General features: G+C 40.4%; 1 protein-coding gene and 1 non-coding gene across 2 annotated transcripts; both read left to right on the forward strand.

Annotated features, from left to right (window-relative positions):
- Positions 1–794: 794 nt before the first annotated feature.
- On the forward strand, positions 795–876 carry trnas-cga (transfer RNA serine (anticodon CGA)). The gene has a single exon. It is a non-coding gene; the product is annotated as a tRNA-Ser (tRNA).
- Positions 877–2,840: 1,964 nt separating this feature from the next.
- On the forward strand, positions 2,841–13,350 carry LOC129092701 (integral membrane protein GPR155-like). The gene is given in 20 exon segments (XM_054600719.1): positions 2,841–2,930; positions 3,219–3,448; positions 4,981–5,128; positions 5,247–5,376; positions 5,485–5,660; positions 5,757–5,909; positions 6,087–6,154; positions 6,547–6,718; positions 7,697–7,852; positions 8,047–8,130; positions 8,262–8,385; positions 8,713–8,797; positions 9,020–9,107; positions 9,297–9,519; positions 9,621–9,698; positions 10,248–10,411; positions 11,262–11,357; positions 11,435–11,499; positions 11,698–11,835; positions 12,651–13,350. Coding segments are annotated over 19 exon segments (3,000 nt in total). The 5' UTR covers positions 2,841–2,930; positions 3,219–3,296.
- The last annotated feature ends 1,139 nt before the right edge of the window (positions 13,351–14,489 follow it).

Below are 14,489 nucleotides of genomic sequence, written 5' to 3' on the forward strand. Positions count from 1 at the left end.
ACCTAAATGTTTGACTCTGTTTGGTTCTCCAATAATTAAACTGAGTTTATAGTAGTGGAGTTGACAGACAGCAATCCCCAAAAACTCAAGAATATCCAAATATCTGAGTTCTTCTCAGACACTTAAATACATCAATGTTTGGCTACAATAGATGCATTTCTGTTTTGTAGTATTTAAACATGTTTATATGAATAAGTATTCAATAAGTTATTTAGTGGGACACTGGTGGAAGTTATCTATGGAGTGCAGGCTTGATATTGGTGTCCATATTCTCAAAATAATATAAAAATCTCTGAAGCTTAAATGCGGAAAATTTTTGGTTTTGTCTCACCACGTTGTCTCGCACCAGGTTATATAACGTAATATGTCATAACAAGATATCATTGTGATGTTAGTGATGGCAGAAAGGAAATCAAAAGATCCACTTTTTTGTCCTTCAAAAACAATGGCAATTCTTTGATGATAGAAGCTTCCAGTTTTCAGAATTGTTTGCATTTCTGTGTGTATAGAATTCATAATTCCAGAAATATCACCACAGACAAACATTTCATTATACTGCAAATATAAAATGATTGCTATACTTTCATCAGTGGGCTGTAGGCTCAGTTATTCTTGTTTTAGATGGATAGTTACTTCACAGACATTATCGAAAATGAAAACCTTCCAGATTTCAGTCGTTCGTTTAGTTTGTGATTGTTTATTAGTGGTGTTGCATATGAAGTCAAGTAAAAGTCCTAAATCTTGATTTATCTTATGTACTGTATGCAAATTAAGAGGAAACTCAGGTTAAAGGAGCTGTGATGGCCGAGTGGTTAAGGCGTTGGATTCGAAATCCAATGGGGATTCCCCGCGCAGGTTCAAATCCTGCTCACAGCGTCAAAATCTTTAATTAATATGGAAAACCTGAAAAAATGCATTAATGAAAACACACTGACGTCTTTAAACAAAGTGCCTAAATGCTAAGTGCTGCAAAATTTGAATACTTAGACATCTATGTTAGGATATATGATATGCAATATAACGCAAGGCCTAGAGATAGGAAGGAGCTGTTCTCTACACTGGCTCCCTGTAGGAGCATCCAGTTACAGACTCTGGTGCTAGCCTACAGGGCAGTGAAAGGAACAGCTCCTTCCTATCTCCAGGCCTTGGTCAAGCCCTACACCCCCGCCCACCACTCCTCTCTGCTGCCTCGGGGCGACTGGTTGCCCCGTCGCTCAGAGGTCCCTGCGGCCGATCCACCCGGTCACAGCTTTTTTCTGTCCTGGCCCCTCAGTGGTGGAATGAACTCCCCACTGACGTCAGGACAGCAGAGTCGCTGCCCATCTTTAACCTCACCTCTTCAAGAAGTACTACCCTGAGCCTTCCTCATAGCACTTATTATTATTATTATATTCCTTTATTGATCCCCATGGGGGAAATTCAAGTGTTGCAGCAGCTCAACTACACAGACACAGACAATAAATACACATACTATACAACTACACAGACAATAAATACACATACTATACAACTACACAGACAATAAATACACATACTATACAACTACACAGACAATAAATACACATACTATACAACTACACAGACACAGACAATAAATACACATACTATACAACTACACAGACAATAAATACACATACTATACAACTACACAGACACAGACAATAAATACACATACTATACAACTACACAGACACAGACAATAAATACACATACTATACAACTACACAGACAATAAATACACATACTATACAACAAAATAAAGATAGATTACACAGTATACACATACTATTGTATTATTGATAGATTGCGTATTAGTTGTTGCACTCACTGTATTCGTATCAGTTCGCTGCACTTATTGAATTCGTATTCGTTTACTGCACTTATCCTATTCGTAGTAGTTTGTAGCACTTATTATATTCGTATTAGTCTGTTGCAATTATTGTTTTCGTAGTAATTTGCCTCTGCACTATACTTTTGCTCTGGTTTATGCTTTAAGATGCTTGTTTAAGAAAGGAGATGCACTTATGACTTCTGGTGACTAGTAGTTCTCTTGAATACCTATGTTGAATACACTTCCTGTAAGTCGCTTTGGATAAAAGCGTCTGCTAAATGACTGTAATGTAATGTAATGTAATGTAATGTAATGTAAACAATGTTATAAAGACTGGTAAAATCAGCTTTTCTTTATTTGAGGCACTGTTGTTTCTATTAAAGTGATAATATAACTGTAATTATTAACTAATGTATGATAAAATCCTCCTTTGTTAGTTCTGTGTTCATATTGTAGCTGTTAAGCTGCTTTAAAACACTTAATGATCACTGCCCTCACATCAATGCAGCATCACATGGCAAGCTTTCATCCAATCACAGTTGGAGCCTGAAGTGTATCTCGGCGGTGATTGGCTGATACATCCGTCAGTCACTCATTTAGGGCGTGGCCAGTTACAGTTGGAGTCTAAAGTCTATCTTCGCGGTGATTGGCTGATACGCTCGTCAGTCACTCCTTTAGGGCGTGGCCAGTTACAGTTGGAGTCTAAAGTCTATCTTGGCGGTGATTGGCTGATAAACCCGTCAGTCACTCCTTTAGGGCGTGGCCAGTTACAGTTGGAGTGTATCTTGGCGGTGATTGGCTGATAAGCCCGTCAGTCACTCCTTTGGGGCATGGCCAGTTATAGTTAGAGTGTATCTCGACGGTGATTGGCTGATACATCCGTCAGTCACTTCGTTAGGGCGTGGCCAGATATAGTTGGACTCTATCTCGACGGTGATTGGCTGATACATCCGTCAGTCACTCCTTTAGGGGCGTGGCCACTCCCTGCAGCTAGAGGAGCTTCCTCCACCCTCAGGCTGCAGACAAACACGGGCTTCTACCAGCAGCAGGACCGAGGAATGTCACATTTAAAGCAGAGATGGTCTTCTGAGTAACAGAGGTAGGCACCACGGTCATAAACACCTCGTTTATAATCATACATCAGTGCCAGATGCTGAAGGGAAGGCTTGTTTTTAGCATGAAGCTAGCTAATGCTAACAGTCACCTGGCAGGCAGTGAGAGTGTCATGACGTCACATAGGGGGTTCTGGGCACCCCCCACCTTTTTTTTTTATTTTTTTGGGTTCCCTCCATGTTCCCTGACACCACTTTATTAAACTGTATATTTATGTATATTTATGCATATTTTAACCCTTCTGTTGTTTGTTGTCATCCCTGTCTTCCTCCAGATCCTCCCCAGCTGTCACCTGACCATTCCCACCACCACCACCACCACTGAAACCATCCCATCCCATCCCATCATCACCATGGAGACCGCCAACAGCTACGTGCTGATCCATGGGAAGAACATCTCCCACAGTACCCTGGCTGCTGTGGGGCCCCACATGTCCATCGACAAGCTTTTCCCGGCTCTCCTCGAGTGCTTTGGCATCATATTGTGTGGCTACATAGCCGGCAGGTAATAATAATAATAACTTTATTTATATGGCACCTTTTTAAAAAACAAGGTTTACAAAAAGAAACATTAAGAACAATGGTTAGGATAAAACTAAACTAAGAAACAAATGAAATAACAATCAAATAAATGAATGAAATCAAGTGGAATAGGTAAACATAATATAGTACACGAATATGAGACAAAATAGTAAAATCAAATAAAACGAAACATTAAAACGAACATCACATGAAAGCCATTTACAAAGTGCTTCAACAGACAAGGCAGCAAAACAGTGCAATAAAAGAAACATTAAGAACAATCGTTAGGATAAAACTAAACTAAGAAACAAATGAAATAACAATCAAATAAACGAACAAAATCAATAAAATCAAGTGGAATAGGTTAACATAGTAAACGAATATGAGACAAAATAGTAAAACCAAATAAAACGAAACATTAAAACTGAAATCTTCGAGTGCTTTGGCATCATATTGTGTGGCTACATAGCAGGTAATAATACAGTAATAATAATAATAATAATAATAATAACTTTATTTATATGGCACCTTTTAAAAAAACAAGGTTTACAAAGTGCTTTGACAGACAAGGCAGCAAAACATTAAAGACAATCGTTAGGATGAAACTAAACTAAGAAACAAATGAAATAACAAGTGACAATCAAATAAACGAACAAGATAAAGTATATTGTTGTATAAAGTATTCACCTTGTCTTCTGGCTTTTCAGCGGCTGAGCAATGGTACAAATGGATCATCTACTTCTACGTGTTTGTTTTTATTAGTAGGACTTTAGTAGGAATTTCAAAAGGTTTTCAAAAGGTTTTCTTAAATTGACTGACATTCTCTAATGTCGGCCATATTGCCCAGATTGTTGTTTTCATGTTTTTCTTTTGTAGCAAATGAGCCAGTGTGTCCGTGTGCAACCCTTTGTTGCATATTGCATAATTATCCCTGAATCCTTGAATAAAGGTGGGTTGATAGGTAAAAAGGTAAAAATCTCCTCGAGTGCTTTGGCATCATATTGTGTGGCTACATAGCCGGCAGGTAATAATAATAATAACTTTATTTATAGAGCACCTTTTTTAAAAAACAAGGTTTACAAAGTTTTTGACAGACAAGGCAGCAAAACATTAAAGACAATCGTTAGGATGAAACTAAACTAAGAAACAAATGAAATAACAAGTGACAATCAAATAAATGAACAAAATCAATGAAATCAAGTGTTTTAGGTTAACATAATATAGTACAAATATAAGTAAAACCAAATAAAACACGGACACAAATGAGCCAGTGTGTCCGTGTGCAACCCATTAATTATCCCTGAATCCTTGACTAAAGGCAGGTGTAAAGTAAAAAGCAGCCCCCAACCAAATGTAAGAGTCGTATACAGAAGACCATTTTGTCTCCTTCTGTTTTACAGGTATGCAGACACCGTGTTAAGGTTCTGTTTTATGCAGGATTTTTTGAGATATCCAGTGTTATCTGTTAAATGATATCTGTGTTTTTATGGTATTTTCTTCCATTCCTACTCACAGGGCAGATATCATCACACAGAACCAGGCGAAGGGTTTGGGGAACTTTGTGTCCAAGTTTGCTCTCCCAGCTCTGCTCTTTAAAAACATGGTGCTGTTGGACTTTGGAAACGTCATCTGGGCGTTTCTCTGGAGTGTCCTGATCGCTAAGGTGTGTGTGTGTGTGTGTGTGTGGTCACACTTTTACTACATGTGGATGTACTTTTCTTCATTTTACATCATTGTTGTTTGAGGTTAATGTGACTTTACTGCTCCCCTCCTGTGTGTAGGTGACGGTGTTTGTGCTGGTGTGTGTGCTGACTCTGATGGTGGCCAGTCCAGACTGCAGATACAGCAAGGCTGGCTTGTACGCCATCTTCGCTACGCAGAGCAACGACTTCGCCTTAGGATACCCCATAGGTGAGGCAGACGCACAACACCGAACAAAGATGTATTCTAAACAAAATGTCAGAGAAGAAAATACTGTGTTTCAGACTCAGCAATGCTTCTCTCTCTCTGTTTCTCTAGTCGATGCTCTGTATCGGAGCACATATCCAGAGTACCTCCAGTACATCTATCTCGTTGCCCCGGTCTCGCTCATGATCCTCAATCCAATCGGCTTCGCTCTTTGTGAGGTGCAGAGGTGGAGGCAGGCCGACCATTCACACAGCACACTTGGCATCCTGGGAGTCGTAGTCCTACAGGTGTTGTTGAATAACCAATTGTGTTTAAGTAACTAAGTTTAACTTGACAATCCTATCAAGTTATTTTATCTAACCCTCTTTCTGTCACCTGTGCAGGTGTTGAAGAACCCAATCGTGTTCATGGTGATCATAGGAATCATCTCCCACTTTGCCCTGGGCCAGCATATCCCCGCTGTGCTGTCAGAGTTCATAGATGGCTTGGCCAACTCGTTTGGAGGGGCGGCCTTGTTTTACCTCGGACTCACTATGGTAGATCGGTTTATTTGTTTTCTTCAGTCTTGTTTTAAGCCTCACTGTACTTTAGGATTAACCATATTTCATTTTGTTTGATGACTGTAAATTCAGCCTCTTTTTCAAAGCCAAGTATAATATAATTTTAACTGAGGACATCATCAGATTTAAGTAATGTCTCTGTGTCTTTGGCAGGTCGGACAGCTTAGAAAACTAACCAGAGACACTGGAGTTGCCTTGATTCTCCTCATCACAGCCAAACTGTAAGTGGGGCTGGGATGGTGTGTGTGATTTATAATGTTGGGGTGGCCTACTTGCAGTATACTGTATATTACTAAATATTCAGAAGTGTTTTGTTATATATTTTTTACTATATTTAGGTAAAGAACATTCATAAAGGAGGAAGATATAATAATCAATCAAAGGCTATTCAATTACACAGTTTGAGAATTATTATCTTTGTATTTGTGTAATTTTATGATCCGTGCACTTTGATTGGTTAGGCAGTTCTTTTAAACGCATTGATCTCTTATCTTGAACATAATCTGCTCTGGATCTGCTGCTTCGCTTACAGGCCTCAGGTCTGTGATGATTCCCTGGTAATGTTCTGTCTCTCTACCTCTCTCTCTCTCTCTCTCTCTCTCTCTCTCTCCAGCCTGGTGATGCCGCTGGTCTGTAAAGACATGGTGGATATTCTGGACGTGGGAGTGAACAGCACCAGTGCCAACCACACTAGTTTGTCTAACTTTGCTTTCCTTTATGGAGTCTTCCCAACCGCACCCAGTGTGGCCATCTATGCTGCACACTACAACATCGAGCTGGAGGTGGTAAGCATCGTTGCCGTAGTAATCCGACTTTAAACAGCAGCTTGAAAGACATTTTGTTTCATGAATTACTGAAGAAATAAAACAATGTTGGAAACGATATAATAAAATAGAAGAGGGTTAGGGACAATCCCAGCACTCTTTCATTTTAAATGCATAAATCAGGTCTAAAACAAGAAGAACCCCTTACTTTAAGACCTTTTGACTTAAAAATAAGACCTCATCATGGTGTGTCAAAATTGCATCTCCTGGTCAGATCACAGGACAAGAATAAGCCCCAAACACACACACACACACACACACACACACACACACACACACACACACACACACACGCACAAGCACAAGCACAAGCCAAGAAAATTAAAATTTCTTGCTAGTAGTCTTCCATTTAACAGTTTCAACTGTATCCACAATACTCTGTATTCATCCCCCAGACTATGACACCGCCAGTCACATTCTTCTTCTTCAGTGACATATAGAAGTTCAATTATTACGTTTTTATGTCATTTTGCCGACAACAAAAAAAAAGAGCATCATGGACATCAGAACCCTTTTGTTTTTGAAAGTGTTTGGAGTGTTGAAGAGAGCTGTGGAACGTTTGAGAAAGTCTGAATTGTTTAGTAGAAACACCAGAGAGCTTTGTGTGCTAATTGGTTCCTAAAATGTGTGTAAACTGAAATCTGAAATTTTACATTATTATTTATTGTGAAAATTGAGATTATTATGAGTAGTATTATTAGTGTTATCAGGAAAAAAGGTTGAAGAGAAGAAAATGTATTGATTTTTGTTAATTAAACTCTCTGAAGACGATCATTTCAATTTAAAACACATTTTCAATCCTCTTGGGACAGTTTTCAAATGAATATTGTCAGATCCAAGTTTTCACACGGTACATTTAGAGAACACACACGCGTTGTAGTTAAAATGTCAGTAAGGGGCCGTGTGTTTCAAATGTCTTTCTCTCCGTCTTTTCTTCAGGTGACATCAGGGATGGTGATCAGCACGTTTCTGTCTGCACCGATCATGTACGTGTCGGCCTGGTTGTTAACGATCCCTCTGATGGACCCGACCCCCCTGGTGACGGAGCTAGAAAACGTCAGCTTCAACATCAGCATTGTCAGCCTCGTAGCACTGGTATGTATGCAGACATGCGTGGGAGAATACCATGAAGAAAACAGCCAGAACTATTTGTCAGAACTCACGTGGTTAAGTTACATGTAAGCAGTAGTTAGACCAGTTTTTACTGACCAAGTGAGAAACCGATAATTAATATTTTCCCAACTACAGGAATATAAAATGTGTGATCGTGTGCCGGTGTCTTCTCTCAGGTGTGGACCATAGTGGTGATGCTGCTCAGCAGGAAATTTAACCGACTTCCTCACCTCTTTGCCTTAAATCTTTTCCTGGCTCAGGTCAGTCACAACTCACGTGATTTAAAGCTTAAAACATCTTATTGATTTTAAAGTGTTGAAGAGCGTGTGCTTTTTCATATTCACTATTCTATTATATCTAGCATAACCTATTGTTCTCTACTCTACTCTAGTTCTTGGTGTGTGTCAGTATGATCCTGTGGAACTTCTTGGTGAAACAAGACGATAATCTGATCACTAAGATTCTCACCTTCACTCTGCTCTATGGGTCTCTGTACAGCACCTACATTTGGACAGGTAAGTGTATTTGTGAGCTGTAAAGAACACCTCAGTTTCTGTCAATCATACCTTTTTTATTCACCAAATAAAGCATACATATAAGGTTTATTTGAACACAGGAAAACCCGCCAAAAGTAGGCAATGTACTCCTTTCTCTGGAGGGAATTTCTTCAAATGTGTCCACTTGGACTCAATGATGAACTGATTAGATTCTGGTGGTCAAAAGTCATTGTGACCTCACAAAAAAAGTTTTCAGCCATAAGTCAAGAAATGATATGCTAATTATGACAATTGCACTCAAATGTCTAAGGATAAAGTTATGAAACTACTTTCTCTGTTTTTCAGGTTTAATCCCTTTGTGTCTGGCTCTGACTAACAGAGATGATCTGCTGAGGCTCCGTCCAGGAGTTTTCATGATTTTGGGTTGGGGGTAAGTCAGCACACTCAGGAAGTTTCTGTGAAAACTTTTAAACTTTTATTGTTTACAAGATAAGCTTGTTACAAATCAACAGGTCGGCTTTGTAGATCTTTGCACCTAAAATCTATTTAAATAAAAGGGTGCTTGCGCCACAGTTGAATTACTAGACTGAGATCTTGGATATAATCAAACACATAAAAACTGTGCAGTTAAATTGTACTTGTGTGTCTACAGGGTTCCCTTCCTGACGGTTGGAGGTCTTCTGATATCAGGAGAGAGGACTGATACCATAGACTCCGCCTTCTTCTACGGCAGAGCTCAGGTTAGAAATCTGTTTTTCACTCCGTACTGTTTACCTGTATTTTCTCTTGTCTCCTCTGCTCTTGTGAGTCTGTTTAGTTCCTATTTAAATTTGCCAAATAGATCTCTACTTTATCTTATCCAAATCCAATACATGACTCAAAAAGTGGACCAGGGTATGTTATTCATGTTCTGCTCTCTCTCCCTCCAGATCATCAGCACAGCGGTGGTTCTTGCCGTCAGCCTGGTGCTCGGTGCGATATCTCTGATGGGTCTCAGCCAGGGCGACAGGGAGCAGAGCGGCTACCAGGCCCTGGACAGAGCTGCTGTGACGGGCATCAGTGACGAGCTGAGGATCCCTGGTGGCCTGGAGGAACCACAACCACAGCCACAGCCACTGTTGGCAACTTCACCTGCCTGCAGCATCAACTCAGGTAGCTCTGACCTCTGCTAATACAGACGAAAGTCACATTTATGAATCTATAACCAGATGATGTAGGTATACATATTTGTACTGTCTCTGTTGTGTTGCCAGACCTCCACAGCTTCTCTCCTCTCCAGCCAATACCTGACATGATAGCCAGCACGCAGAGGGAGCACACCAACAGCACAGGTAACACACCTTTGATCTTTACTTTCTATCTATTGAATGTACATTTTGACATTGTGTTTGCATGTTGGTATTCTATATATATTCCATTAAGTTCCAAAAAGATATAGATCGAATAGATTTAAAGAAAAATAGAAAAGAGTCAATCTCTCTGCTCTGTTTTATGGCATTGAGAGAAATGAAGCAGAAGGAGATTCTTGTATTTTCTTCTAGAACATCAAAATGCCTTTTTGTGCAGTTGAATTAAGACCTGCTATCTGTCATAATATCTGTAATGTATCTAAACCAAGCCAAGCCAACACCAAAAACTAAATATATCTATAATAAAATAGAGAAACTTAAACTTAAAGCTCCCTGAGGTAAATTTGTGATATTCGGCTATATAAATAAAATGAACTTGACTTGACTGTGAGCACTGGAATGTTACTTTGAATGTTTTATTCAAAAAAAAAAAAAACCCACAATGACTGGAAACAAATCTCACATGTTTCAAAGCATAATGAAAGCAATGCAGTCATGATAATGAGATGGTTCTGTGTCTTTCCCCTCCAGGCCACAGCGGGGCGCTGTGTGACGGCCTTCAGCAGCAGCAGCTGGGTTCTTCCTCCTCTGAGCAGCCGCTGAACCTGCCTCCACCTGGGCTCCAGACCACCGACGAGAAACAGACAGTCAGACACGTTCTGCTCTGTCTGCTGCTCTTTGTCAGCCTGCTGGCGGTGAGGACAAAACACTCATTAAGAGAGTGTTTGTGTGTGAATTAACATTTTTTATCTGGACATATAAAAATTGGATCCAAATCCAAAATTTGATTTTTTTTTACGTTACATTGACAGGCCACATGACTGGAATGCAAATGTAATCATGTAAGTGATGAAGTAGACTGTATTAGTGTTATACAAGTAAAGTATGATAACAAGTTATCCATCAGATCCCCTGTTGTCATATGTTCCTTCCTGCACCCTGAGATCCTTAAATGTGTCGTTCCTTGTTGTACCGAGGTCCAGATTCTTACAGAAGAGTGTGAGAGCCTTGGCATTAAGTGCTCCTAGACTGTAGAAGGACCAACCTGAGGAGATCAGGGCTGCACACTCTGTCTCAACTTTTAAATCACTGTTAAAAACCCACTTTTTAAGAATTGCTCTTCTGTGATTTTGTTTGTGTTTTACGATATTTTAGCTAGTTTTACACTTTTAGGTGTGTTCCCTTGACTTTTAGTTCATTCTCTTAGTGTTTTAAATGTGTTCTGTTTTATTGCTAAGCACTTTATAACGGTATCTAAATAATAATAATAAAAAGAGTATTATTATTATTATTATTATTATTATTATTATTAGCTGAATGGGTGCAACCTGACAACTCTTAAGTTGGAGAGTATATAAATGTAACTGCTACCATAATACATGTTTATTATGATTCTTCACACTCCACCATACAGGTTGATATATACTTATATAATGTCTTTAAAAATAAGTGTATCAGCTTTAGTTTACTGGGCTGATGTGTCCAAACTCCATTTGGCATAAACGTCCTGTTGCCTGATTGTTCTGTGTTCCTGTCTGTGTGTAGAACCTGTCCAGCTGTCTGTGGTGGCTGTTCAACAAAGACCCAGGAAGACTTTACCTCGAGCTGCAGTTCTTCTGTGCGGTGGCCAACTATGGACAGGTACCACTGAGTGTAGTGTGTTAAATGTGTACACATGAGCTGTAAATAGTATTCCTAGTAATCCTCTTTTGTCTCAGGGTTTCCTGTCCTTTGGGATCTTTGGTCTGGACAGACACCTCATCATCCTGCCCTTCAAGAAGAGGTGAGGGAGACTCTCATTCATGGTTTCTGGATTCATCTGAGATCAAATGAGAAACACTTGACCTGAACAATGTGTGTGTGTGTGTGTGTGTGTGTGTGTGTGTGTGTGTGTGTGTGTGTGTGTGTGTGTGTGTGTGTGTGTGTGTGTGTGTGTGTGTGTGTGTGTGTGTGTGTGTGTGTGTGTGTGTGTGTGTGTCAGGTTGCTCTGGCTGTGGCAGGGCCGGGACGATGAGGACTTGAGTCCCTCAGCTGTACCAGAGGAGGTCCGACTCACCTGCACCCAGTTCGTCCGCTACCACAAAGACCAGTGTGTACAAGACATAGTGCACACGCGCAGGTACTGATTAATGTGTGTGTGTGTGTGTGTTATAGGCAGTATGTTTTGTCTTCTCTTTGGAAAGCGCATGTGAATATGTGCTGAAAAATTCCAAACTCCTCCTTTCTGTATAACTTCTCCTTGTTTTATTATTTTTCAAAATTTAAGTTTGAGATTTTGTTCCAGATTTAATTTTGTTCTGTTTTGGATCACAACAACTTGGCTGCGTCCCCTGTTCATTTCCACATTATTACTTTTGTGTTGTATTATTTTGTTCCCGTTTGTTTTTTCTCTGCATCCTCTTTGCATGTTATTTATCCGTTTTCCTGCAGCTACTGAGGTTCTTTATCCGCCAACTAGTTCTTTTACTTAAAACAGATTCAAGTTGAACCATTAGACATTAAAACTGTACGTTGCACCTTTCACCACAGTTTGCAATACATGCTTTATTTTGCATTTATGAATTATTATATCAAAGAAACATTAGCTTTGACTGCTGCTTAAGAACAGAAAAGAGTTTAATCACAATTAGATCAACTATTTGGATTGTTTCCTTTTTCGCAGTAAGCATCTAACAAACTACTAATGAAAACACTGTTTCTGGATGTTTATGAGTCCTGGGTGCTTTTCTTTTATTCTAACACATTATTTCCACTATTCTTTCTCCTCTTTATTAATCCTTGTGCTTTCCTTTCTCCCTCCTCATGTTTCCTTTATATTCCTCCCTGCTTCCCCCTTTTGCCTGCCCTTTTTTTTTCCTCCCCCATCACCCCAAAAGTGCCTCAGGGGAGAGTGTGAGCGCTTCGACCGGTGAATCCTTCCTCTGATAATGACAGGTTCGGAGGAGAAGGAGGACTAGAGGAGGAGAACGGGGCCTTGGGACACCCCCCCTCCCGTCAGCCCCAGCACCTACACCCGCATGAGGAGCGACTTTACCACGAGTGGCATGATCTCCCATCTCCAGATGAACCCCCCCGGCCTGAGAACGAAGCTCATATTTCCCACTGTGACGCCCCAGAGGAGCAGATTCCACAGCTCCAGTCCGACCAACCTCATGACCCAACTAATCCTCACCAGCGTGGTCCTGCTTCGACCCCACCCGATCTCCATCAGCACCCCCAGTCCCATTTTGAAGGTGCGTTCCGAGGCAGTGACTTGGTGGACTGGCTGGTTGAGCGAGGCCTGTGCACTGGGCGAGCCGAGGCCCAGCTGTACGGCGTTCGACTCCAGCGGGGAGGAGTGCTGGATCACCTGACGGGTCGGCACAGCTTCAGGGACAAACCCTCCTTGCTGTACCGATTCACAGGGGGGAGAGAGAGGGAGGTGAGAGGGGAGGAATGGTCCCAGATCATGTGAGAGGAAACAAGGACAAAGGAGGTGGTGCATTTTAAAGGTGGGTTTGCTTTGAGTGACCAGCTGTTTATGGTGGTTGCCGTTCGCTCGTCCGCTCCGTCGCCAAAATTTGATATTGTCTGGCTCCAGCTAATGAGAGGCTTCATTTGCAGTTCCTTGAAAAATAAAATACAGGTAAAATGAGAGCCGTTACACACTGGAAAGAATGAGTGATGGTCGGGGTTGTGGAGACAAGAAAGATGAGGAAACAAGCGCTCCCCACTGGTACGTCTGATTCCGGACAAAGTCTTTTTGACTTTTTATTTTTTAACCTTTTGGTTAAAAGGTTTTTCTCCGCTGAGCTGGCTTTGATCAGAGCTTTTTGATTTCAGTCACCTTGAGATGTTAAACTTCTATTTTATTTTTTTTCTGGATATCTGTGCGCCAAATTCCCATTTTCAAATTGCCATCCGTTTCAGCCTTTCGTCCTCAAAATATCATATTATTTATGTGACCAGAGCAGACCAGTAAACTGATGGTACTGTCTGTTTTGCTCTTAGCCAATGAGCTGCAGGGCTGCTCGTTCCTTTTTACGTCGTTATGTTTTCGTTCGGATGACATAAAGTCGTCTTGAACCTGTTATTTCAGTATTTGATATTTTGCACGTTGCGTCTTTTAACCACTCTATGTTGACTACTTGCATGACTCGGAGCAGAACAGACTTCTGCTCAGCACTGAACGTTTGCACTGACAGAATAATAAAATTCTTCTTTTTTTTTTTTACTATGCAACTCACTAGATCTTTGTCTAGTGATGATGCCGCGGAAGATATTTGTTATCTTTTTATTTGTTTTGGACTAATTGTGGTCTTCCCCACGAAACGGATTCATGCAGCCATGAGGGGAGAATTTGCAAGGATTCCTTTTCAGCCAAATCAAGCCCAGGCCAGACATGAACTCTTTATTTTGGGAGATTGATCCCAAAAAAACTGCTAAAATGAAGTTTAGTAAAACCTTAAGAGTGTAGTTAAACAAGTATTTCACCCTTAAAATGACTATTTGTATATCTATTACTCACCTCATGTTACCTTAACGTGGCCCTATTATGCTTTTCCACTTTTTCCCTCTCCTTTAGTGTTGTATATATTTTTGTACATTACATTACATTACATTACAGTCATTTAGCAGACGCTTTTATCCAAAGCGACTTACAGGAAGTGTATTCAACATAGGTATTCAAGAGAACTACTAGTCACCAGAAGTCATAAGTGCATCTCCTTTCTTAAACAAGCATCTTAAGGCATAAACCAGAGCAAAAGTATAGTGCAGAGGCAAATTACTACG

This window comes from Anoplopoma fimbria, chromosome 6 (assembly GCF_027596085.1).
Source record: "Anoplopoma fimbria isolate UVic2021 breed Golden Eagle Sablefish chromosome 6, Afim_UVic_2022, whole genome shotgun sequence".
NCBI classification, from domain to species: Eukaryota; Metazoa; Chordata; class Actinopteri; order Perciformes; family Anoplopomatidae; genus Anoplopoma; species Anoplopoma fimbria.